General features: G+C 37.8%; 2 protein-coding genes across 7 annotated transcripts in view; both read right to left on the bottom strand.

Moving 5' to 3' along the window:
* Window positions 1-23237, bottom strand: part of AGBL3 (AGBL carboxypeptidase 3) — a 68683-nt gene that overhangs the window by 6498 nt on the left and 38948 nt on the right. For 2 of the 6 annotated variants that reach the window (XM_008707588.2, XM_008707589.2), the window contains exons 13-17: window positions 21348-21434; window positions 18360-18417; window positions 17277-17348; window positions 2221-2269; window positions 864-1060 (exon numbers count right to left, since the gene is read on the bottom strand). In XM_008707588.2, coding sequence (XP_008705810.2) covers window positions 864-1060; window positions 2221-2269; window positions 17277-17348; window positions 18360-18417; window positions 21348-21434 — 463 coding nt within the window. Of the gene's footprint in view, window positions 1-863; window positions 1061-2220; window positions 2270-3270; window positions 3965-17276; window positions 17349-18359; window positions 18418-20651; window positions 20743-21347; window positions 21435-23237 lie in introns of those variants that run through there. The other 4 variants (XR_572630.2, XR_005838477.1, XM_008707591.2 and 1 more) reach the window with 4 other exon arrangements.
* On the bottom strand, window positions 8089-9066 carry LOC121105877 (olfactory receptor 1L3-like). Its single transcript, XM_040644525.1, has one exon. The coding sequence runs from the start codon at window positions 9064-9066 to the stop codon at window positions 8089-8091; it is 978 nt and encodes a 325-aa protein (XP_040500459.1).

Raw genomic sequence — 23237 nt, forward strand, 5'->3', positions numbered from 1 at the left:
AGTGTTTATCTCCCTCTTCCATTAGCAAGAATACTATACCAAAAAAAACCCCCTCCGAAAATAGCAAGTGTTGGCAAGGACGTGGAGAAATTAGAACCTGGCGCACTGTTGCTGGGAATGTAAAATGGTGCAGTCACGATGAAGAAAAGTATGGTGCCTCCTCAAAAAGTTGAAAATAGAATTACTATTTCTGCGTGTGGTGTGGGTATATGCCCCAAAGAGTTGGAAGCAGAGTTTCAAAGAGCTCAGCAGAGGATAACCCCACCTGCTAGTTGCTCTGGAAACGGAAACTCCGGCAGTTCAACAGTTGTGAACAGTTGCGAAACCACCCCCACATTCAGGATCTAGAAAAGAGCATCCCTAAGAGATTCCTTGTGTTCCTTTCCAGTCCATTCTTCCCTTCATCTCCTACTCTATCCCTCTCCTCCAGGAAAGCTTTATCTGGTTTTTTTATATTGTTTTTTGTCTCTATAATTAGTTTGCAGTCCATATACCTGAGATTGCATACGGCATTTACTTTTCTGTGTCTGACTTCTTGTACTAAGCGCAACGATTCTGAGATTCATCCATGTCACGTGTGTCAGTTTCTTTCTTTTTTATTCTATTGTATGGAGAAGGCATCAATGATGAGGTATTGGGAATAAGGCAAATTAGATTTTTTTCAAAGCTACATCAAACTTTTTTCTGTATTAAACTCATATAGAAATTCATCAAGTATTTTTCAGAATCAGGAATAAAATGGCTATTAATCCTATTTATAAACAGTTCCCATAACCCAAATTTCATAGGATTTATTAATAATGAGATAGTGAAAGCAACCTTTGTATTTATTAAAATCCTAAACATACAAACAAAAAAACCACCTTCTGTTGGTATCCTTGTCTTCTCAGTCCAACTGGGAGTCTCTGTGCTCATAGAACACTTGAAGGATGTCACTTTGAAACAGTTTCCATACAGATCAGTGCTCTTGGGCTGAATTATTTCGTGGATTGGCTTCTCACCAGTTTCTAACAACCGTCTTTGTTGGTCTTTACTGAGCTTCTGAAACCTGTTTTGGGAGCTGAAAGAAATCGGATACTCTGATTTCAGGGTCAACAGTGAACTCTCTAATCAAGAGTAATGTAATGCCATGTTGTATTTGTATATTACACCTCACAGTATGTAAAGGAGACTTACAGATATTGTCTCACGTGGGGATCTCACCAGTCTGTGATCTAGGCAGGATGGCCAACATTATCCCTATCTTACATCAGAGAGGGTCAGGAATCAGAATGGTTAAGCTATTTGCTCAAAATCACGCAGCTAATAAGAGGGAGGGGCAGGTCTAGAATTTACATCTTGTAACTCCAACACTTTTTCTACTTTCTCTTATTTTGATATATCATTTGATTTCTTTCCATAGATATGATAAATAATATATTTTAAAATTGTCTTAGTTTGATCAGTTCTAGATCCAAGTACAGGCATGCCCAAAGATGGTTTCTTACCTATTTTGTAGCTTTTGGGAGCAGGACAGTCTACATATGTCCACAGAACCCATTATATTGAATAGAAGCCAAGTTCTTAGAAGAGGCAGGGAAGGAAGGAAGCACAAACCATGTTCCCTCTGTTGGACAAATTCAGTCTACCCTCAGATACTTGCTACTCCGTGGTTCAGACTACTCCATGACATGTTCGTGTCATCATTCCTAAGAACAGGAAGACTTGCCAAGGGGGCTAGTGATATAGCAATTACTGGTTTAGACAAAACTACCAAGGTTATCGATGTTATCCCTGATTTCACTTTCTATTCTTCCAGTTTTCAGGTACTAGTATTAGCCCTACGTGACCAATGCTCCAGTTGCTATTACACGTTGTAATATGATAGTCATCCATTCTAAAGTGCTAAACAATTATCTTATGCCAGCAATATTTTTTTTTAAAGAGAAACTCAGATAATGCAGTGACAAATGCATAGAAATAAATGTCTAATTGTAGATTTGAAGGCACCCATTGGGGGTAGTTTGGGAAAACTGAAATCTCAATATCCTTCAAAATGCATCACATAAGCACTGCTACGTATAGCACTGGCCTAGGCACAGGTACTATGGAGAATATAAGGAGACATCAATTAGCAATTGTTATAAAAAAGCTACTTTTACCTGTTGCTTTAATTCAAAATCAAAATCACAGAAGCCAGAGGAAAAAGGTAATCAGGTAGAAGAAATCTAGTTCTCCTACCTCAAATATCTTTTTAGAAGCCAACCAGGAGCTTGTCCAGGTATTTTCACTAAAAAGAGAATATACCATAAAATTTATGAATGGAGATTTTTTTAAAGGTTAATGAAACTTGGTATTTTTACTTCTTGACAGTTACCTCATTCGTACATTTAATGGCTAGCTTAACTGAACTAATCTTCAATTAATCTGCCAGTGTTTCACTCAGACATGAAGTGTATTAGTACATTTTTCCCTCAGAAGCCTTTTAATTCAACTGTTTCAAGAGAACAGCAAACAGTAGAAATACCTACCCAATAACTGTCAAACAGCTCAGAACTGAAAATACGTATGTTAGATCTATGAAGGATATCTACACGTACAGTACGGTGACTGTTTAGAGAGCCCACCCAGGACACAGCCATGCTCGACCAAAAAAATAGTATAATATGTAACAGGTAGCTGTATGTCACGTGTATTGTGATTTTAACATTAAAATACAGGTATTTAAAATGACATTCTGTATTTGCTGTTGTTACATATACACTATTATTTAGGCAAAACAATAGGACCAGTTAACAGTGGCAATTAGCAGTAATTTACAGAACACATTAAACAGTATGTTGAGAATAACAGAACAATATTTTTGTTTGTTTCTCTCCTCTGATACAGGTTTTAACTCCTTATTGGATATTTAAATTTTATAATCCATATTGTGCTTTAGGACACATAAATATAAGACGTTTAACAGCTGAATGTAAATATAATGGAGCTAACAGATACTTCTTTTATTTAGTAAAAATTAACAATGATGAGTTTATGTCCCATGATAAAGTAGGATATTTTTGCACTTTGTGTTTGCTTTTCTGATAATACTTCTTTGAACTGCCTGTACCTTTAGGATGTCCTCTTTTACGTAGTGGTAACACTGAACACGTTCAGAGACCTGACTTACTGGTCTCCTCTTATCAAGCACTCTTTTACACGGGTCGCTGGAGGCGGCCCGGTGCAATGACACCAAGTTGGAGACCCCATCAACAGACACATCTGAGCATGGAGCGCGGTTTTACTTACTCGCAGCAGCAAGTGTTTGGACTTGTGAGGAATTAGCTTCCATCGCTTTAAAAATGTCCATCCACTTGGTATCGACAAGCTTGTTTTTAGTAGACTAGCTTTCTGGCATTTGGGCCATTTGCATCTTTAAATCCATCGTGTAGGCTCTGCACGTCTGCAGTGTCCATTGTTCTTAGACCCTCTGAAGTACACCGGATGTCTGCATATGTGAAACTTCTTGGGGAAAATGTTTATAAAGCACAGAGGTAATCTGAACTTAAACGGAAGGTGGAGTTCAAATAAATTACAGTTTTCATGGCTGTTGCATTTGGCTGCCCCTTTCTGGTGACGTATCTTTGAGTTCTGAGGCAGTCGTTCTTTCCCCTAAACGTCATTTTTTTTTTCACTGTGTGAGTTTTCGTCATAACCTACACACAATACCAAATAGTTCAGGTGCAGTGAATCCTTTTCTATAGTTCTTGGTGCTTCTTTAAGGATCTTCGAACAGTTTTAGAGAAACAGCATATAACTTATTTTACTGTAGCGCTTCTCTGAATTCTCATCTTCAAACTATTTCCAAATTAGAGGACGTTCTTGTCCCGCATGTCGAAAATGTGATTTAATGACAGACCAACATTTTGATGGCTTCTCTATGGCTGGCAGCAATGATAGGCATCTCGTAGGCCCAGGTTGAACGAGGCAATCTTCTTCCTTTCTGTAAAGTCAAAAATTTCATTGTTTCTGCAAATTTTGAGGAAACTAAAAAGTGGCCAAAAACTTTCATTATGAAAGCCTCAATATCACAAGATATCAAGTCACACTATTTTTTAGTACAAGGTGTGAAGACATGTAGCTGGTAAGATCTTTTCAGTTTCTTTGATCAGAAGTTTATAGATAGAAATGAAATTTGCTAAATTTTACCTTTTCACTGCCAACCATGCAGATATACGAGCAAAGTATAGTTTATATTTGGACAACACACTAACAATACAAATATTTGTTTTCTGTGGTTCTGTTCTTTTCCCTCTCCTCCTGGCATTCCAATTGTGTGTATATTACATCTTTTAAAATTGTCCCACAGGTCTTTGATATTCTGTTCATTTTCCTCCTTCTTGAAGGTTTTCTATCATGAATGGATGTTGTACTTTGTCAAATGTGTGTTCTGCTATTTTAGGATGGAATGTTCTGCATGTATCTGTTAGACCCATCTGGTCCAGTGTGTCCTTCAAAGTGACTGTGTTTTTGTTGATGTTCTGTTTGGACGCTCTATCCATTGATGTAAGGGTGGTGTTCAAGTCCCTACTATTATACTATTACTACTGATTACTTCCTTTACGTTTGTTATTAGCTGCTTTATGTATTTGGGTGCTCCCATGTTGTGTATATAAATATTTATAAATGTTATAACTTCTTGTTGGACTGTTCCCTTCACGATTATGTAGTGTCCTTGTCTCTTGTTACAGTCTTTGTTTTGAAGTCTATTTTGTCTGATGTAAGTATGGCTAGTCCAGCTTTCTTTTCACTCGATGTTCTGTTTGGACGCTCTATCCATTGATGTAGAGGCAGTGATAAAGAGTTTCGCAAATAAATGTTTTTCCATTCCTTGATAAATGATAATGTTTTTCCGTGTCTGATGTAAGTATGGCTAGTCCAGCTTTCTTTTCACTCGGTTTGCATGATAAATGTTTTTCCATTCCTTCCCTTTCAGTGTGCATGTGTCTTTAGGTCTAAATGAATTTCTTGTAGGCAGCATATAGATCTTTTTCATTCATTCTGTCACCCTGTGTCTTTCGATTGAGCATAGAGTCCATTTACATTCAAAGTGATTATGGATAGGTATGTACTTATCACCATTTTGTTACTTGTTTTATGGTTGATTTTGTAGTTCTTCTCTGTTCCTTTCTTCTCTTGCTCTGCTCTCCATGGTTTGCTGGCTTTCTTTACTGACATACCTGATTTCCTTTATTTTTTGTGTATCACTGACTTTTTATTTGTGGTTACTGTTTTGTATATAACTTCTTATATATATAGCAGTCTGTTTTAAATTCACACATACCTGATTTCCTTTATTTTTTGTGTATCACTGACTTTTTATTTGTGGTTACTGTTTTGTATATAACTTCTTATATATATAGCAGTCTGTTTTAAATTCACGGTTGCCTAATTTTGAACTCATTCTTTACTCCTCTCCCCCCATTTTAGGTATATGGTGTCAAATTTTACATTCTTTTATTTAGTGAAATCCTTGACTGATTTTTATTTTCCTTTATTTTTTGTGTATCACTGACTTTTTATTTGTGGCTACTGTTTTGCATATAACTTCTTATATATATAGCAGTCTGTTTTAAATTCACGGTTGCCTAATTTTGAACTCATTCTTTACTCCTCTCCCCCCATTTTAGGTATATGGTGTCAAATTTTACATTCTTTTATTTAGTGAAATCTTTGACTGATTTTATAGATACAATTTTATTGCTTTTACGCTTCCTACTTTTCTTATTCCTGCTTATGGTCTTTCCTTTCCCTCAAAGACTCCCCTTTAACATTTCTTGTAAGGCTGGCTTTGGGGTCATGTATTCCTTTAACTTTTATTTGCGAAACTCTTTCTCACTGCCTCTACTCTGAATGATGGCCTTGCTGGGTAGAGTATTATTGGCTGCTAGAGTATTATTTTTTCCTCTTAACACTTTGAATATATCATGACAATCTCTTCTGGCCTGTGAAGTTTCTACTGAAAAATCAGCTGATAGCCTTATGCGTTTCCTTTGTATGTAACTGTTTCTTTTCGTTTCTTTTCTTTTCTTTTCTTTTCTTTTCTTTTCTTTTCTTTCTTTCTTTCATCAGGGTGGATACAGAAGGGTTTTGTTTTATTTTTATAATAATATTTTTATTGTATTATGTTAGTCACCATACAGTACAACCCTAGTTTTTGATGTAAAGTTCCATAATTCATTACTTGCATATAACACCCAGTGCACTGTGCAATACATGCCCTCCTTAATACCCATCACCAGCGTATCCCATTCCCCCACCCCCCTCTGCTCGGAAGCCCTCAGTTTCTTTCCCAGAGTCCATAGCTGAGGCTTACAATCCTGTGAAAATTCACTTGTTATATATGTACCAGTACTTCTTGCACCCACAGCCATAGCAGACACTGTAATCAATCTTTATTCATCCTCCTGTATTCAGCCCAGAGTTTGATACAAGTTTTTTCACTACAGCAAGACAGGATGTCCTTATCAACTATTGAGAATTGGCATGGAATTTAAATTTGCCACACATGGAATAAAGGAATGAAATTGAGGAATATATCCTCACCCAGGATGTCCCTTGCCCTAGGTTAAGGATGACTGAGGCAAAATCAAAGGGATATAAAGACTCCTTAGTCTATTATTTAAAACTTTAAATTGGGGCGCCTGGGTGGGTCAGTCATTAAGCGTCTGCCTTTGGCTCAGGGTGTGATCCTGGTGTCTGGGATCGAGCCCCATATCAGGTTCCTCCACTGGGAGCCTGCTTCTTCCTCTCCCACTTTCCCTGCTTGTGTTCCCTCTCTCGCTGGCTGTGTCTCTCTCTGTCAAATAAATAAATAAAATCTTTAAAAAAATCTTTAAAAAAAAACTTTAAAATTATGCATCTATTTTTTGTCTGAAATACCATGAGAGATTAATTTTATTGACTTAGACATTTCCATCTCTAAAATGCAAACACCTGGATAGAGAGAGAATCTCACTATGTTGCTGTTGTTAAGTGTAAAACAATTTCTTTACTTAAGCATAAAGTAATTTATCTGACTGCTTTCGTATGTAGTTCTTTTTCCAACTGAATTGAGAACCTCTTTTTTATGAGGCTTTGTAAACCAAAAGCATCTTACTAGTAGTAGTTTACATACATTGATTTTTTTTTCTTTTTTAAAAATTATTGTCAATTAGCCAACATATAATACATACATCCATTGGTTTTTGACTCTGTCTTCAGGGGCCGTAGGAAATATTTTTGATTACATAGAACAAATTTTCCTTCATTCTGAAAAAAGTAACAAATAGAAAATACATGGATATACAGGCATCTTTAGTGAGAGGAGCACACAGGCAAGGAGTTTCAGGAAGCATTGTTTGATGAATGCAACTTGAACTTATGAAAGGCAGGAAGAGTAGAGAACAGAACACATATGGAGGCATAGAGCTGGCTTACTAATAGTTACGTGATTGGTGTCAGATTTTGTGAATCTAATGACTCCAGAGCCCAGGATATCCAGCTGTTGGGAGAATTAATAAAAAGAACCATAGTTGTATCATGGCATGATCAGAGAACACAGACTCTGCAGTTGGGAAGCTCGGAAGCTCCTAGTCCAATAGGGAGGTAATACACACACACACACACACACATCCCCAACCATTTGCTAAAAAACTTCTATTTCAGATAGAACAGGGTGGTTATAAATGCAAAACATTTTTGCACATATGTAGATTTCTACATAAATGTACAAAAATTCTCTTGTAATTCAAGTGACCAAACTTGGATGAATTTATAAATGAAGGAAACATGGGCGGTTCCATATAAATATAGAGGAATAAAGGGAATATGATTTTCTGTAATAGGGAGATATGGAGGTGATCTACATTGTAGCATACATACCAAGACATGGAAGGTACTGTCAACTATGGTATGACAGACACCAGAGGTTGGAAAAGTACAGGGTGCAGCTACAATTGAGCAAGAGTATATTCTTCCAAAATTTTTTTTCTCACATGCTGGTGTGTGTCTGTGCATGTGCGTGCACCTGTGAGTTTGTGCAGGTGTATGTACATGAGCACACACACCCACACCCACACTTTGCAGTCAGGATCCACAGATTTTGTTGGCTCGTGTAGTAGAAAGCATATTCATTTGAGCCTTCATCCTGCTTATCAGTTTCTCTAAGCCCTGTTTCATGTCTTTGTTTCTCAAGCTGTAGATGAATGGATTCAACGTCGATGTCAGTACAGTGTAGATGATTGTTGCTACTCGGTCTTTGACAGTATATCTGGACAAAGGGTGGAAATAGACATAGCCAATACTCCCATAAAACAGAGTCACCACAGTGAGATGGGAGCTGCAGGTGGAGAAGGCTTTGCATTTTCCAGCCACTGAGGGAATGCTGAAGACAGCAATGAGGATTCTTAGGTAAGAGATGACAATGCAGATACATGGGGCCATCACAGAAGCCATCCCTTCTGTCATGGCCACAACTTCATTGACAAAGGTAGAAGAACAGGCCAGTTTTAGAACAGGGTTGACATCACAGAAAAAATGTTGAATAACATTTGATGCACAGAAGGTGAGCCGATTCACCAGGAGGATGTGTAGGAGGGAGTGGAGGCAGGAGAAAGTTGTGGAGAAGGCCACTAGCAGCATACAGCGTCTGTGGTTCATCACAGTGACATAGTGGAAAGGGTTACAAATGGCTACATAGCGGTCAATGGCCATAGCTGCCAGGAGATAACTGTCTATGTTTCCAAAGACCAGGAAGAAATACATCTGTGCCAGACATTCAGCATAGGAGATGGTCTTTGTCTCTGATAAGAAGTTCACTAACATCTTGGGGACTACGACTGTTGTGTAGCAGATATCAGCAAAGGACAAGATGCTCAGGAAGAAATACATGGGGTTTTGGAGTTTAGGATCAGAGCGGATAGCCAAGACGATGAGCAGATTCCCCACCAAGGTGACCAGGTACATGATAAGAAAGAGGACAAAGAGTGGCTTCTGGTCCTCTGGACGAGAGGACAGTCCTACAAGGATGAATTCAGAGAGTCTTGTCAGGTTGGACATTCCCATGGACTTGAATGCACCTACAGATGAAAGGTCCTGTCAGTTAATGGTTCTTATGTCATCTAGGACATGCATCTTTCCATCTGGTTCTTACAGTGAGAATGAGCAGTTCTAATAGAGCATTTACTCTAATGTTTTTCTTCCTGAATATGAACAAATCAGAGCCAAAGGTGTATTTTCACTTGTTCTTTTAGAATCTTTGAGATAGAGATCTATAGAAAACAGATTGAATGGGGGTGCACCTGCGTGGCACAGTTGGTTAAGAGTCTGACTCTTGGTTTTGGCTCAGGTCATGATCTTGGGGTCATGAGATCCAGCCCCACATTAGGCTCCACACTCAGCCTGGAGTCTGCTAAAGACTCTCTCCTTCTCCCTCTGCCTCTCCCCACAGTGCACATGGTCTCTCTTGCTCTTAAATAAATAAATAAATAAATCTGAAAAAAGAAAAGAAAACAGATTGAAGGTGGGAGGGAGAAGGAGGAGGAGGCAGAGAGAGGGCTTGATTCCCTTTTCCTCCTCCCTGCTCTGTGGCTGATAATCACAGGAACCACAGATGCAGTCTATAAATCAGGTTCAGGTTAGCTTCTCATAAAGATTATCCTTGGCTAATGCACATCTAGATAATCATGAAATAGCTATTTCACCTAGTTTGTTGTTGATGAAGAATCATCCTTTTAAAAATAAAATAAGATGAAAATGGGGAGGCAAATCATAAGAGAGGCTGAACTCTAGGAAACAAACTGAGGGTTGCTTGAGGGGAGGTGGGTGGGGGGAAGGAATAATTAGGAGATGGGTATTAAGGAGGGCACATGATGTAATGAGCCCTGGGTATTGTATGCAACCGATGAATCACTAAATTCTACCCTTGAAACTAATATACAGTGTATGTTAACTAAATTGAATTTAAATGAAGAATTTAAAAAAGAACCATTCTTTTCAATCAAGATGCTTCTTTCCATGTCATTTGCTAAGAAAGGCATACAAAACCATTGAACTGAATGTAAATAGTTCTAGGGAAAAGAAAGATGGAGAAGGTAAAGTGAAAGAGAGGGAGTGAATTTTCATGTTCTTTGGCTGATATTTCATATCCTGAGGTCAGGGGAATGTGACTCACAAGCAGACTGGGTAAAGAAAGATTCCACTGTAGAAAATTCTCTCTCTCTCTCTCTCTCTCTCTCTCTGTCTCTCTCTCAACATTTAGCTCAAAGGTAAGTTAGCTCTCTTAGTGTTGTGTCCAGTGATGACTAATTATCTGTCTGAGATCAAATATTCACACCTTCTGATCAGGCATTCTCAAAGTTCACTTCTTACCTGGGAAGGACATTGAAGTCTTGTCTCATGTATTCTGCTCCCTGGAATGATTTATGAAAAAGAAGACAAACTGTGCCAAGAGGCAACATACAGAAAATGTGTCTGATTATAGAAAATCTAGTGCTTCTTAAATTTGAATGCTCCCTTGCATGTATTCTTACCAGCCTTCCCAAGCTATAGATACTTACAACCCTTTCTTCCCTCATGGGAGTACCCTCTGATGCTTTGTCACTAAACCTCTGGTGTTTGGTGGGGGGGAGAGAATAAGAAGAAAAACACACATTAACTTTGTGCAGGATTGTCTCCAAGGATCCAGAGGAATTACATATGTTCTCCCTTCCCAAGTGGCCCCACATCCCTGTCTTCAACAGTCTGGGCATAGTGTAACATGTGCTTAGCCTCGTGGAGGCATCCATGATAGATAGTAATTTTCTGTCCCTGGCTCTTGCAACCTTTCTGAGGGCTTACCTTGGTATGTCCCATGTAGCACTGAGGATAGAGTACCAGGCGGACATCTGGGTCTGGTTTCTTCCTTGAACCTGTGAAGCGTTGATTTGGACTTTCCCTTAGTGCCTCCATTTGTCTAAAGGACAGTATCTCACAGCACCCCAACATCATGAATATCTTCTGCTCTCCCCTCCTCTAGTTTATTTTATTTTGTTATCCAGATATCATTGACATACAATAGTATATATTAACTTCAGTGCTAATATAGTGAACTGCTAATACAGTGGACATAGTTCTTGAACATTTATATACATTCTAAAGTGATCACCAGGGTAAATCTAGTTACCATCTGTCACCATACAAAGTTGTTACAATATTGCTAATTATATTCCCTATGCTGTAACTTTCATCCCCTTTGATTATTTATTTTATAACTGTAAGTTTGAGCCTTTTAATCTTTTTCTCCCATTTCAACCATCATCCCTCCCTGCCCAGCCTAATCCCCTCTGGGAACTACTTGTTTGTTCTCTGTAGCTATGATCCTATTTGTGTTTTGTTTTGTTTTGTTTTTTAGATTCCATGTATAAGTGAAATGATATAGTATTTGTCTCTTTGCGTCTGACTTATTTCACTTAGCACAGTCGTCTAGGTTTATCCATGCTGTTGCAAATGGCAAGATTTCAATCTTTTTACTGGGTGAATAATATTTCATTGTGTGTGTGTGTGTGTGTGTGTGTGTGTGTGTGTGTGTATATATCTATATATAAATATTTTTATATATGTCTTCTTTACTTCTCTATTGATGGACAGTTAGGTTGCTTCCGTATCTTGACTATTGTAAATAGTACTGCAGTGAACGCAAGGGTGCTTGTATCTTTTTCAAATTAGTGTTTTCATTGTCTTCTGATAGATACTCAGACATAGAATTGTTGGATCTTATGATAGTTTTATTTTTAATTTTTTGGTGAATCTCTATGCTGTGTTTCATAGTGGTTTTACCCCTTTGCATTTCCCCCAACAGTGCATGAGCATTTTCTTTTTTCTGCATTCTTACAGGACTAGTTATGTCTTGTCTTTTTGATAATAGCCATTGTTACAGGTATACTATTATGGGGATTATTTTGTACATATCTAGTTTTTTTTTCCTCTCTGCTTTTAAAATTCTCTCTTCATCTTTACCTATTGACTCTTTGATTATAATCAGTTTTGGTGTGGGTCTCTTTGGGTTCATCTTATTTGTGACTCTCTGTACTCCCTAGACTTGTATGTCTGTTTCCTTCACTAGGTTAGGGATGTTTTTAGCTGCTATTTCTTCAAGTGGTTTTCTGTCCCTTTCTTCTCCTTCTGGGACCTGTATAATGTGAATGTCAGTATGCTTCATGTTGTCGCAGAGTTTCCTTAAACTATTATTTTTAATATTATTTTTCTTTTTGTTGTTCCAACTGTGATTTCCACTAGTTCGTTCTCCAGGTTGCTGATCCATTCTTCTGTTTCCTCTAGTCTAGTATTTATTCCAACTGGGGTATTTTTAATTTCAGTTATTGAGTTCTTCATCTCCGATCGGTTTTCTGTCTCTTTGTTGAGGGTATCACTGAGGTCCTCCACTCTTCACAAGTCCAGTGAGTATCTTTGTTCTGTCTCTTTGTTGAGGGTATCACTGAGGTCCTCCACTCTTCACAAGTCCAGTGAGTATCTTTGTGATCACTAAATTCTCTATCAAGCATTTACTTATCCCCATTTTGTTTAGCTCTTTTGCTATGATTTTGTCCTTTTCTTTGATTTGGAACATATTTTTCAGTGTTTGTTTCTATGTGTTAGGAACGTCTCCTGCTATGAAGAAGAGGTTCTGTGGTGCCCTGCAATGCAATGTCCTGTTCACCAGAACCTGGTACTTAAGGGTATTTCATCTTTTGTATTTTGTGCACCCTACTATCATGGTTGAGCCACTTTTGCCTCCAGTCCAGTCATCTGCATCGGCGCTCTCTGTGTTGTTAGTGTGCTAGTCTGGGACTGCTTTGGGCTTGAGTTGGAGACTAGGCACTTGCCGGAGATACTGTAGCACCAAACTGCTGGGCGCTTTCCCTGTGTCGTCATCGGAGAAGCTTTGGTTGGTGGGTGGGGCCTGCTGTCAGACTACATGTCTGCCCCAGCCCACTGCTAGGGCTGCAGGGGGACTGGTGTGTGCGGGAGCCACTTTGGAGTGGTGGCGGTCTCTGTTGTAGCGGCATGTACCCTTTCAGGCCGTGGAGCTGTTTTAGGCGCTTTCCTGCCAATGGTATATTGGAGGGGCAGTTCATGTGGTGTCAGCAAGGTTTGTGCAGTCTGCCCCTCTAGCACACGCTCTAAGTAAATCTTCCTCCTGTGTACCCCATCTGTTTTTCAAACTACTGTTTTCATGCTGTACCTCAGTGGGACTGTTTGTTGTGTTGTTTCTTTAAGGGTGGAGACTGAAATTTCCTATTGCCCTCCTGGCTCTCCCAGCGTTGAGCCCACTGATTTTTAAAGTTCCAGGTATTAAGCCCCGCTGATTGTAAGAACTCTCAAAATTATGCCTCTTCTTGCAAGTTCTCCAGGCTTGGGGTGCTTGGTGGGAGGGTCTGGTACTCTTTCCTTTCCACATTCGTGGCATTCCTCCCTAGAGTGAAAAGTCCTGCCAGTCCATTTAGCTCCTGACCTCATCTCTGCCCGTCCTACCATCCTCTTGTGGGGTACGACAAGGATGTGTCCTCTTCTCTACATTTAGCTAGGAAGAGTGTGTTCTGCCAGTCTTTGGGTCATTTTCTGGGTTATTTACACTGATGCAGGTGATCACGGGACCCTCCTACTCCACCATCTTCCTTGGAAGTCTACACTGCTTAATATTCTGTTAAATCAATCTTGCATTTCTGGGATAAATTCTATTTGGTCATTGTGCATAATCCTTTTACTGTGTTATGGGATTCAGTTCGCTAGTATTTTGTCTTTTTGTTTTAATAGATTCAGATCTTGGTTAAAAGAAAATACTTATTTGGCCCCTGGAATCCTAACAGTTGCCTTTCTTAATTTCTCTGGTACTCCCCTATCCCCAAACAACTCCTATATAATCCCCTAACACAGCAGGTAGCATTGATCCTGTTATATTTCTGTTGTCTCTTTACTGTCATTTTTTCTATTTACTGAGAATAGACTGTATTTCCACTGTATCCTAGTATCTAGTACAATCCTTGAGAGTATAACTTGAGACTTCTGGAAAGCAGGTAACCATCAGATTTTTAAAAGAACATGAAAAGGAGATTATATAACAAAGACTGATAAGAGAGAGAGTCGTTGAGACATAGAATAGTGTCAGGAAGGTTAAAACAGCGAGTTAAGCTATGAATAAATATTGACAAGATGTAAATTTTACTTAGCTATATTCAGAATGAATATATATCACAGAATGTTTAAATCTGTTCTGCTGGGATTATTTTAATATCATCCTGATGGATGACAAAGAGCAGAATCCCTCAGCTCTTAAGATGCTTCTGTCTTTCTATCAAAGAGTTTTCTTCTCTCTAGAAAGAGGAGAATAAATACTGGTAAGAGATGACAGAAGTCAAATGGCTCTGAATGAGTTATTTTTAGTCCCGGACATATTAAATCTCAAGTAAGGAAAGAATTTACATATAAGATCACAAAACCACTGACAAATTTTATTTTATTTTTTAAGAATTCAGGAAGTGACTCTCTGCTCTCTGCTAAATGCCTAACTTTGTCATTTAAGACTGCATCATAATTTAAGGATCAATTCCTTCAAGCAAACATTCCCTGAGATTTCCAGGCTGGATTTGATCCTGTTCTCCGAACAATCAGAGCAGTTTGTGCATATCATTATCACTCAATCTTTCTAACTCTTCTTGAAATGAACTGTATATGAGTCTTACCAAAATTTGATACCTACCCCTTAAATGATGAGTAGCTAATCTGGTTAGAGGGAGGATTATGTTTCAGGCAGAGAAGACAGCAGGAGCAAGAGCACAGTGGTAAGACTGATATATTCTGAGGCTACAAGAAGATTGAGAACGGCAAGAGGTAAAACTGGAGAGGCAGTCAGGAGCCAGTTCACTGGAAGTCTGTATGTCATGGTGTGTAACTTGGTTTCTGTGCTGTAGCAAGTGGTTGTCAAAAATCTTTTTCTTTTGAACAGAAAATTATCGAAAGAAAGCTCTGCAGCATGAAGAAGAGTTTGATGGGCTAGGTCCTAACTGTCTGGCCTTTCACCGTCTCTCACGATAGCTCCCTAAGTGGTGAGTCACTAAGTATGGTCTGCAAATTGCCAACATCAGAATTATCTTAAGTACCTTATAAGAACTGTAGATTCAGGGGCTGACAACAAAGACCAGCTCAGAATTAGAAGCTGGGGTTTCCATAAACTTCCCAGGTAATTCTCACGTGCATTAAAAGTTTTTAAAACCAAACATTCTATAAGACAACAGGCCCATGATCTTCAAAAATGCCCGGGTTGTGCATGACAAAGAAAGGCTGAGCGTCTATTCCAAATTGAAAGGGAATAAAGAGAGAGATGTGGCATTTAAATGTGATTTTTGGGGTGTTTGGGTGGCTCAGGTCATGATCCCAGGGTCCTGGGATTGAGTCCCACGCTGGGCTCCTGCTCTCAAAATAAATAAATAAATAAATAAATGCTCTAAAGGACATTACTGTAGTAGGATATGAATCAGTATTGTATCAAAGCTGAATTTCTTGATTTTAATGTAAGACAGTGTTCTTGTTCTTGGAAAATATATGTTGAAGCTGTTAAAGACATATGTGTGCAAAAAGTGGATTTGGGGAAATATTAGGTAGAGTTCTTCATACTATTCTTGAAATTATTTAAAAGTTAAATTTTTGTAGGCTTTCTAATTTTTTTTTTTTAAGTCTTAGGACTGTGCCAACTTCCAACCCTGCTAGGAAACTAGGAATTACTGCGAGTCTTTAGGTTGTGAGCATACACAATCTGATTGGTGTTTTTGATCACTTTTAGGGTAGTATGAAAGGTGGAATTAGGATGAAAATACTGGTGGCAAGGAAGCCAATTAGAATCTCGTAAACAGGTGATAAGAGTCTGAAAAGAATGATGACTGTTAAAATGGAGATAAAGAGATTATGAGGCAAAATCCACTAGATTCATTGGCTGACTGGATCTGAGGAATGGAAATGAAGGGAGAAAAAAGGATAACTGTCATGTTTCTAGTTGAAACGGGTGGTTATGTAGATAGATAGTACTGCTCCCAAGGTTATGGAGAATACAAGAGGAACCTCTAACTAGAATTAGATGAACTTGAATTTGGATATATGGGACATCTCTGTGGAGATGTTTAGGAGAGAGTTAAATATAAGTCTAAAGCTTTGACAAGAGGTCAAATGTATATACAGGTATGTCCATACATATAGAGAGAGTACAACAACATGGCATACTTGAGATCCGGAGTTTATGAAAGGCTGAATCTAAGATGATTAATTTAGCAGGAATAAATTTAAGGCGCAGGACATTGAAGCCAAATACCAACTGAAGCAGCAGATGGAGGAGACACCACTTAGCAGCAGCATGACGCAAACGACAGTTTATAGGTGTGCGTGTACACCAGTCCAGCCTAGCAATACTTCAGCAAGCTTCCGAAAGAACAGATGTAACCTTAGGCTGCATTAATGGAAATTTATTGTACACCCACTAGCTGACATCTGTAATACTGTGTTCAGTTTCATTCAAGCTTGAACAGTAACAGGAAAGAATAAAATCAGGTGCTGAAGGACTTGAATCATGCTGTATTGTGGACGGTGGAAAGAACGGAAGGAAGTTTGAGGGAAATACACGACAGCTTTAAAAAAATATCTTGGAAGAGGCATTACCTTCATTCTCCTTGAAAAATGAGAATCAGGGAAAATGAGTCCATCAGAAATATTTACCTTTAAGGTTATTTCACTTTGTTTTGTGTAATTGAAGAAGTGGATGAAATTTACAGGGACACATGTTTTTAGCTCAACATAAAAAGAACATTTTCAATACTATAGCTCTCTAGCAGTGGAATGAACTGTATGGCAATTGGGTAAACTACTTGGTGACAAGTGTAGTCAATCAAAGGCCAGGTGAGGCTGGATCCTGTAATGGTAGGTGAGGCTAGAAGACTTTAGGATTCATGAGATGGGAATGAAGAGATTAGACAATGAGATGCATATTCTCTTATTTTTAACTAGTAGAAATTACAAGAAAGACAACTTGACATATGCTGAATTTCTACTGGCTTCCTTTATGAATTTCTAGAGCTAGAGAGGAAAAAATGTGAGATTCACAATTTCTGGGAAGGTGAATTGCTCCTTGTCTATTGTTTTGAAGATAATCTAGTTTCTTACATGTAAATCTTGATCAGATACATATGGTTAGATAACTCACATTCAGATGATTTGTGGGCACTCATTACTGTCTCTATTCTTAGTTTACTCACCCAAACCTTGATTAGGGAGTGGTCTTCTGAAATAATCACATATGCAAACATCTGATACATTTGGCTTTATATCTAGAAAAGATAAGAGATCATTAGTAGCATGAAAAGAATGAGTCTCTTACACTTCATATTTTTTCTTTTTCTAGAAGATAACATGTAAATAGTTTAGCTCAATAAAAAGTCTAAAAAAATGTTCATACCCTTTGGGTCAGCAATTCCTTTCTAGGAATCTATCATAAATAAGGTCTTCATTATTGAAACAGAAAAAAAGTAAAAATTTAACAAAGGACGTAGTTAAATTTAAGTTTCACTAATACAGTGGAATACTTTACCACCATTTAATAACATGTAAAGAAGTTTACTGCAATTTGAAATGAAAACGTAGGCTACCAAACAACATGAACATCCTGTGATTAACATGGAGTATATGTGCTCAGACGTAGAAAAGGGTCTAAAGTATTCTAAAATGTGCTTTTCAGTTCTAATTTTTGATAAATTTTCAACAGAATATATTAAAGTAATTTTTTGTATGATCACTATGAGAAAAATAAATTTCAAGTCAATTAACCATATTAGTTATAATAGAAAATGGAGGTATATACATGTATATGTATTTTTAATTAGGTTATCTCAAAGTGTGGTATAAATGTATAGTAATACAAATGGTCAAATTCATATCCAACTTAGCAGATTCCAGTAGAAGCAAATGAAGAGTCCATAATTTTTTTTTCTCTCCTGGGCTCGTCCTCTTTTAAGAAATGAGAGGACCAAGATGGTTTTTAAAACATAAAATCCCTATTTTGTTTAGTGAAAAAATCTCTCAAATCAGAGACATTCATCAAGTACATGGACCACTCCTTTCTCTGTGATCTCTAGGAACCCGGCTTAGAATACTGGCATTGCACCTGTAACACTGCACTTAGTTTTTCTCCCCCCATTAAAAGATGAGCTCCTGAGAGTAAGAAATGGTATAGTACACTTCTTGATATCCCTAGAACCAAGCACACTGGCAACCTCAAAGATGTGGCACAAAAAAGTGTGTGTTGAATGAATTGTTGGCAGAGGGCAGAAGTAGAACATTACCTTTCACATCAGAATTTGATTCTCTGTGTCTTTGCACTAAATGTCCTTTATCACATGCCTAATGGGACACAGAACCAAAAGGAAAACAATACTATGTTATAAACATGAAAATGTGGTATATTTCCTATATCATCACTGGTAGTTTTCAACATTTCTCATTTTATCATGATAGGTTTAGAATAGACAAAAATATCTCTTAGAAACTCCTAATAATTTTCTCCTGCAGCAATGAGAATACTGATATTGTACTTTGGCACTACTAAAGGGAGTTAAAAATTTTTTTTTACTTCATATAGAATTTATTTACAATGAGAGACACAAAATGTATGCTCACAATCTCATTGAGAATAAAGATGAAGGAAGGTAAGAATATGAAATGAGTAAAAATATATAAAGAAAGATGAAAAATATTTTCTCAAAGTCCAGAGTAAGAGCATACACGTGACATTGCTTTCTACCTTGAAAAAGTTGTCAGTAATGACCCAGCTAGACTAATGAGACCTAAAACACTGTAGAATTATGACAAATCCTGAGTAGTCTACAAATCACGTGACCAAACTTTGTTTAAAAAGTTTGCTTCCAAACTTTTGTTTCTGCATCTGTGGTATGTGGATATTATAAAGAATTTTCCAAAAGGGCAATGGAAAGGAAAAAAATATTGAAAACGTCATTATTTTTTTGCCAAGATGTTGTGCATATCAACTCATGATGAAGAGTGGACTATGAAATAGAGTTAAAAAGTAAAACCCCTTCTTTGTAGATAAATTTGGCCGCAAAAACCCTGATAGAAAAATGAAAGTATAAAAATCAAAAGTTGATTATTGAAGGCATAGAGAAAATTATACAAAGTTAAAAGTAGCAATATTATATAATCACTAGCATTTGGAGAGACAAGAGGTAAAATTAAGCTGGAGAAATTCACTTGCAATAAGACCTGATCTGATGAACTCAGTCATTTTTCGCTCTCTTCCCTTGATTGAAATGAGGCCGTAAGCCACAATAAACTATTACATCACCCTAGAGAAAATCACCAGGCCAGTGTCCTTATGAACACAATCCCCTAATTAATTCTAACCACGGTAATCTTTAATTGTTTGCTTTTGCTGAAAGTCTTCCAAATCAATCATTGAGAATGTCCTGGTAGAAATAAAGTTAACTTAGATACTTTAAATAACTTAAAAATATTAATTTTAGGATGTATGGATGTCTTACAAGAGTTCAGAACATGAATCTAAGGTGTCCTCTGGCATTGAACTCAGTTAAAATGATACTGTTCACTTTTTTTTTGCCAAAGATTAGAAAATAAGATCAATGGCTAAGAGCTCCTATTAGGTATGCAGCCTTTTCAAATGACCAAATGATGACTGTTTTCCATCTGGAAAATGCAACATTAAATATAGACTGATTCCATAAAAATTTTAAAGCTCCAATCAAGGAAGGGGAAATATATAAACAATATAAAGAAATTTATATTTTACATGAAATATAGCTTGGCTAGAAGAGAAAAAACATGTGAATATGTTTAGGAGAACTAAGTATGTGTCTCACAAAATCTACATACAAAAAAATAAACAATTCCCCCAAACAAAGTCTACTTTGGTTATTGTGTCTAAAAAAGACAACACACAGATTGATTAGAGAGTTTGGTAAACAAACTTTTTTTATAATCTTGGCCCGGTCCCAAGCATACGCATGTTGCTTAGACTGCAGAATTTACGAACAAAAATAAGGTATCATTGTAAGACTATGCACTCTTACTCTAACAACGCACTAGACTGGAATGAAAATTTCTGCGGACTAGCGCGCACAAAGGAGTGCGCGCACACCGGGAACACGGGGGTAGCCCGCGGGCGGTGCCGGCGTCAGCTTCAGGGCCCCCATGCGGCCTAACGCTTGCAAGGTGTTAGCACCGAGGCGAAGGAAAGCGTGCCGCAGCGCTCCTGTACATGCATTTCTTTACAACTTCCTGTGACTACGTAATTCAAAAATAAAACGTTTTTTTTTTTAAAAGGCTGTTTTTGTCTGCTTTTCCCCAAAGGCAAAATTTCTGACCTGGGTGTCTCTGGAGCTGGGGGTGGGGACAATGGCACTCTTCTCTCAGGGACACCTACAGCTCAGGTGGAGAGAGGGCAGCAGTCTCAGGCCTTCTCTGTTGGCCGAATCACCATTTTACACGCTAAGGCCAGGGCAGTTGAGGCCAAAATAGGTAATGCAGCACTCGCGGCAGAGTCTCCGTCTCACGAGTGGGGCCTGGGTATTAGAAGGGAGCCCTCGCCTCTGGGCTGCACTCACCTGGAACTTCGCCGCAACAACGGGGGCTGGCGGCAGGATCTGAAATACTGATGCCCTGCCCTCCTTGGGGAGATCGCCCTCTGACTGGCATCTGTGGAGAGAGGGGCCCTGTGTTCTCGGCTGCACTAGTCAGGAGTGGAGTTTCAGTCTCATTGAGCTGGGGGGAGGGGACATCTTGATTTAAATCCCAAAGGCTCTTGCTGTTTTCTTTTTACCGAGTGTTAGATTTTCACAAATAGATGTTTTTTTCATTGCCCTTAGGACAATTTCCAGAAACTTTAAATGTGTGTGTTGAATATCACCAATTTCTCCTAGGTGAATGGATTGCAGAGCTCCTCGTGCTGTCATGACTGAGGTCAGTATCACAGCACCATCTACTCTTACCCTCTTGTACTGCCATTTAATTTTTCTTTAGTTTTCTCAGTTTTATTTCTCCCCTAGATGTATTTTTGTAAGATGCCTCAAATACTTTTCAGAATAAGCAGTGAAATTTAGATACAGCACCTTAATAAAACCTACCTCTCATTTGTCAAGGTTCTTTTGTGTTTTTATAAACAGGAAATAATATGAGCAAAGTCTTAACCATTAACTTTTCCTGGGGAAAAAATTAGGGTATAGGAAGTGTAACAAGGAATGACTTGCCATTCTCCTGCAACCGGTTTTTCAAAAACTGTTAATAACCAGATCAATGCGTACCTCTTGCTCTTCTCCAATGTTTTGATGACTTGCTATGACAGAATTTCTTTCCTTCTTTGTGTTCAGGTGTTTTTTCTTGTTTTTTATCTAAATAAAAGAATCATATTTAAAATCAAGATTTAACACATCAAAGATAGTATGTATGCGGACATAAAACGATCTTAACACTTCCAGTTCTAGAAGTACTTTTTCTATTCCTCTCACCAAGCACAACTAAAAACACTGGGTATTATATAAAAATTAAACATAAGACGCTCTAAAAAGTGGAAAACAAGCAGACTGGTGAGGGACCTCAGGAGCAGAGGAGCCGCGGATGGTGAGTAGATTCTGTGTTTTGTTTTTGCTTCATACATTGCAACTTTAGAGCTGGAGAAACCAGCAACCCAGAAATGCCAATAAGTGAATAAATAATGTCTGAAAACTTCCAAAATTTGATGAAAGACATGAATGTAAACATCCAAGAAGCTCAGTGAACTCCAAGATGAATTCAAAACCTATGATGAGATACATTATAATCAAATTTTCGAAGATAAAGAGAATCTTGAAAGTAGCAAGAGAAAAGCAAATTGTTACATGCAAGAATCCTCAAAAACATTATTCGATTTCTCGGGGCACCTGGGTGGCTCAGTTGGTTAAGCCTTAGACTCTTGGTTTCAGCTCAGGTCATGATCTCAGGATCATGAGATCGAGCTCTGCGTCAGGCTGCACGCTCTGCCCAGAGTCTGCTTGAAGATTCTTTCCCTCTGCCCCTCCTCTCGCACACTCTAAGATAAATAAATCTTAAAAAAAAAAAATTACATTTCTCATCAGAAACTTTGGAGGCCAGAAGATAGTGCACCAACGTATTCAAAGTGCTTTTAAAAATGGCATAATTATCCTTCAAAAGTGAGGAAAAAATTAAGACATTCTCAGATGAACTCCCTCAGCTTTTGTTTGTGACCACTAGACACATTTTGCAAGAGATGTTCAAGGGAGTCCTGCAAGGTGAAATGAAAAGACACTGGACACTAACTTGAATCTGTAGAGAGAAATAAAGATCTCAAGGTAACAACAGGAAATTATAAAAGCTAGTCTATTTTTGTAACAATGGTTTTAAAGAGCACTTTTTGTTTTCCATATAAGAGACTAATACATTTAAAGAAAAAAAAAAGTTATTAATGCAGTTTCATCCTGCTGTGATCAGATACTGTGTAAGACAGCTTTTAAAATCTATTAAGATTTATTATAACAATTATATACCAACAAATTAGATAACCTAGATGAAAGGAGAAATTCCTAGAAACACAAAACCTAGCAAGACTATATTGCAATGAGAAAATATGAACAGATGAATAACTAGTAAGGAGACTGAATCAGTAATCAAAAATTTCCCAACAAGAACAAACCCTAGACCTGATGGCTTCATGGGAGAATCCTACCAAACATTTAAAGAACAAATACCAGTCCTTCTCAAACTTTTCTAAAAAACTCATTCTATGAGGCATTATTCTACCACGAAAGCCAGACAGACACAAGAAAAATTAAAGACCAGCATCTCTTATGAATATTAATGCAAAAAATCCTAAATAAAATACTAGCAAATTAAATTCAGCACCATATTAAAAGGACTGTACACAATGACCAAATAGGATTTATTCCTGGAATGCAAAGATGGCTCAACATACCAGGCTGATCAATGTAAACCACCACATTAACAAAATGAAGAAAGAGACCCCACATGATCATCTCAATTGATACAGAAAAGGCATCTGACAAAAGTCAATTCACCATTAAACAGTCCCAACAAAAAAGGCATACAAGGAAACTACCTCAACACAATAAAAGCCATGTACAAAAAAACCTACAGCTAACATTACGTTCAGTGGTGAAGGCTGAAAGCATTTCCCTTAA

Source organism: Ursus maritimus, unplaced genomic scaffold (genome assembly GCF_017311325.1).
Source record: "Ursus maritimus isolate PB19 unplaced genomic scaffold, ASM1731132v1 scaffold_3, whole genome shotgun sequence".
Lineage (NCBI taxonomy): Eukaryota > Metazoa > Chordata > Mammalia > Carnivora > Ursidae > Ursus > Ursus maritimus.

Bases quoted from the DNA above. Each gene is read 5' to 3' on its own strand.
- LOC121105877 (XM_040644525.1), bottom strand. From the start codon at position 9,066: ATGGGAATGTCCAACCTGACAAGACTCTCTGAATTCATCCTTGTAGGA.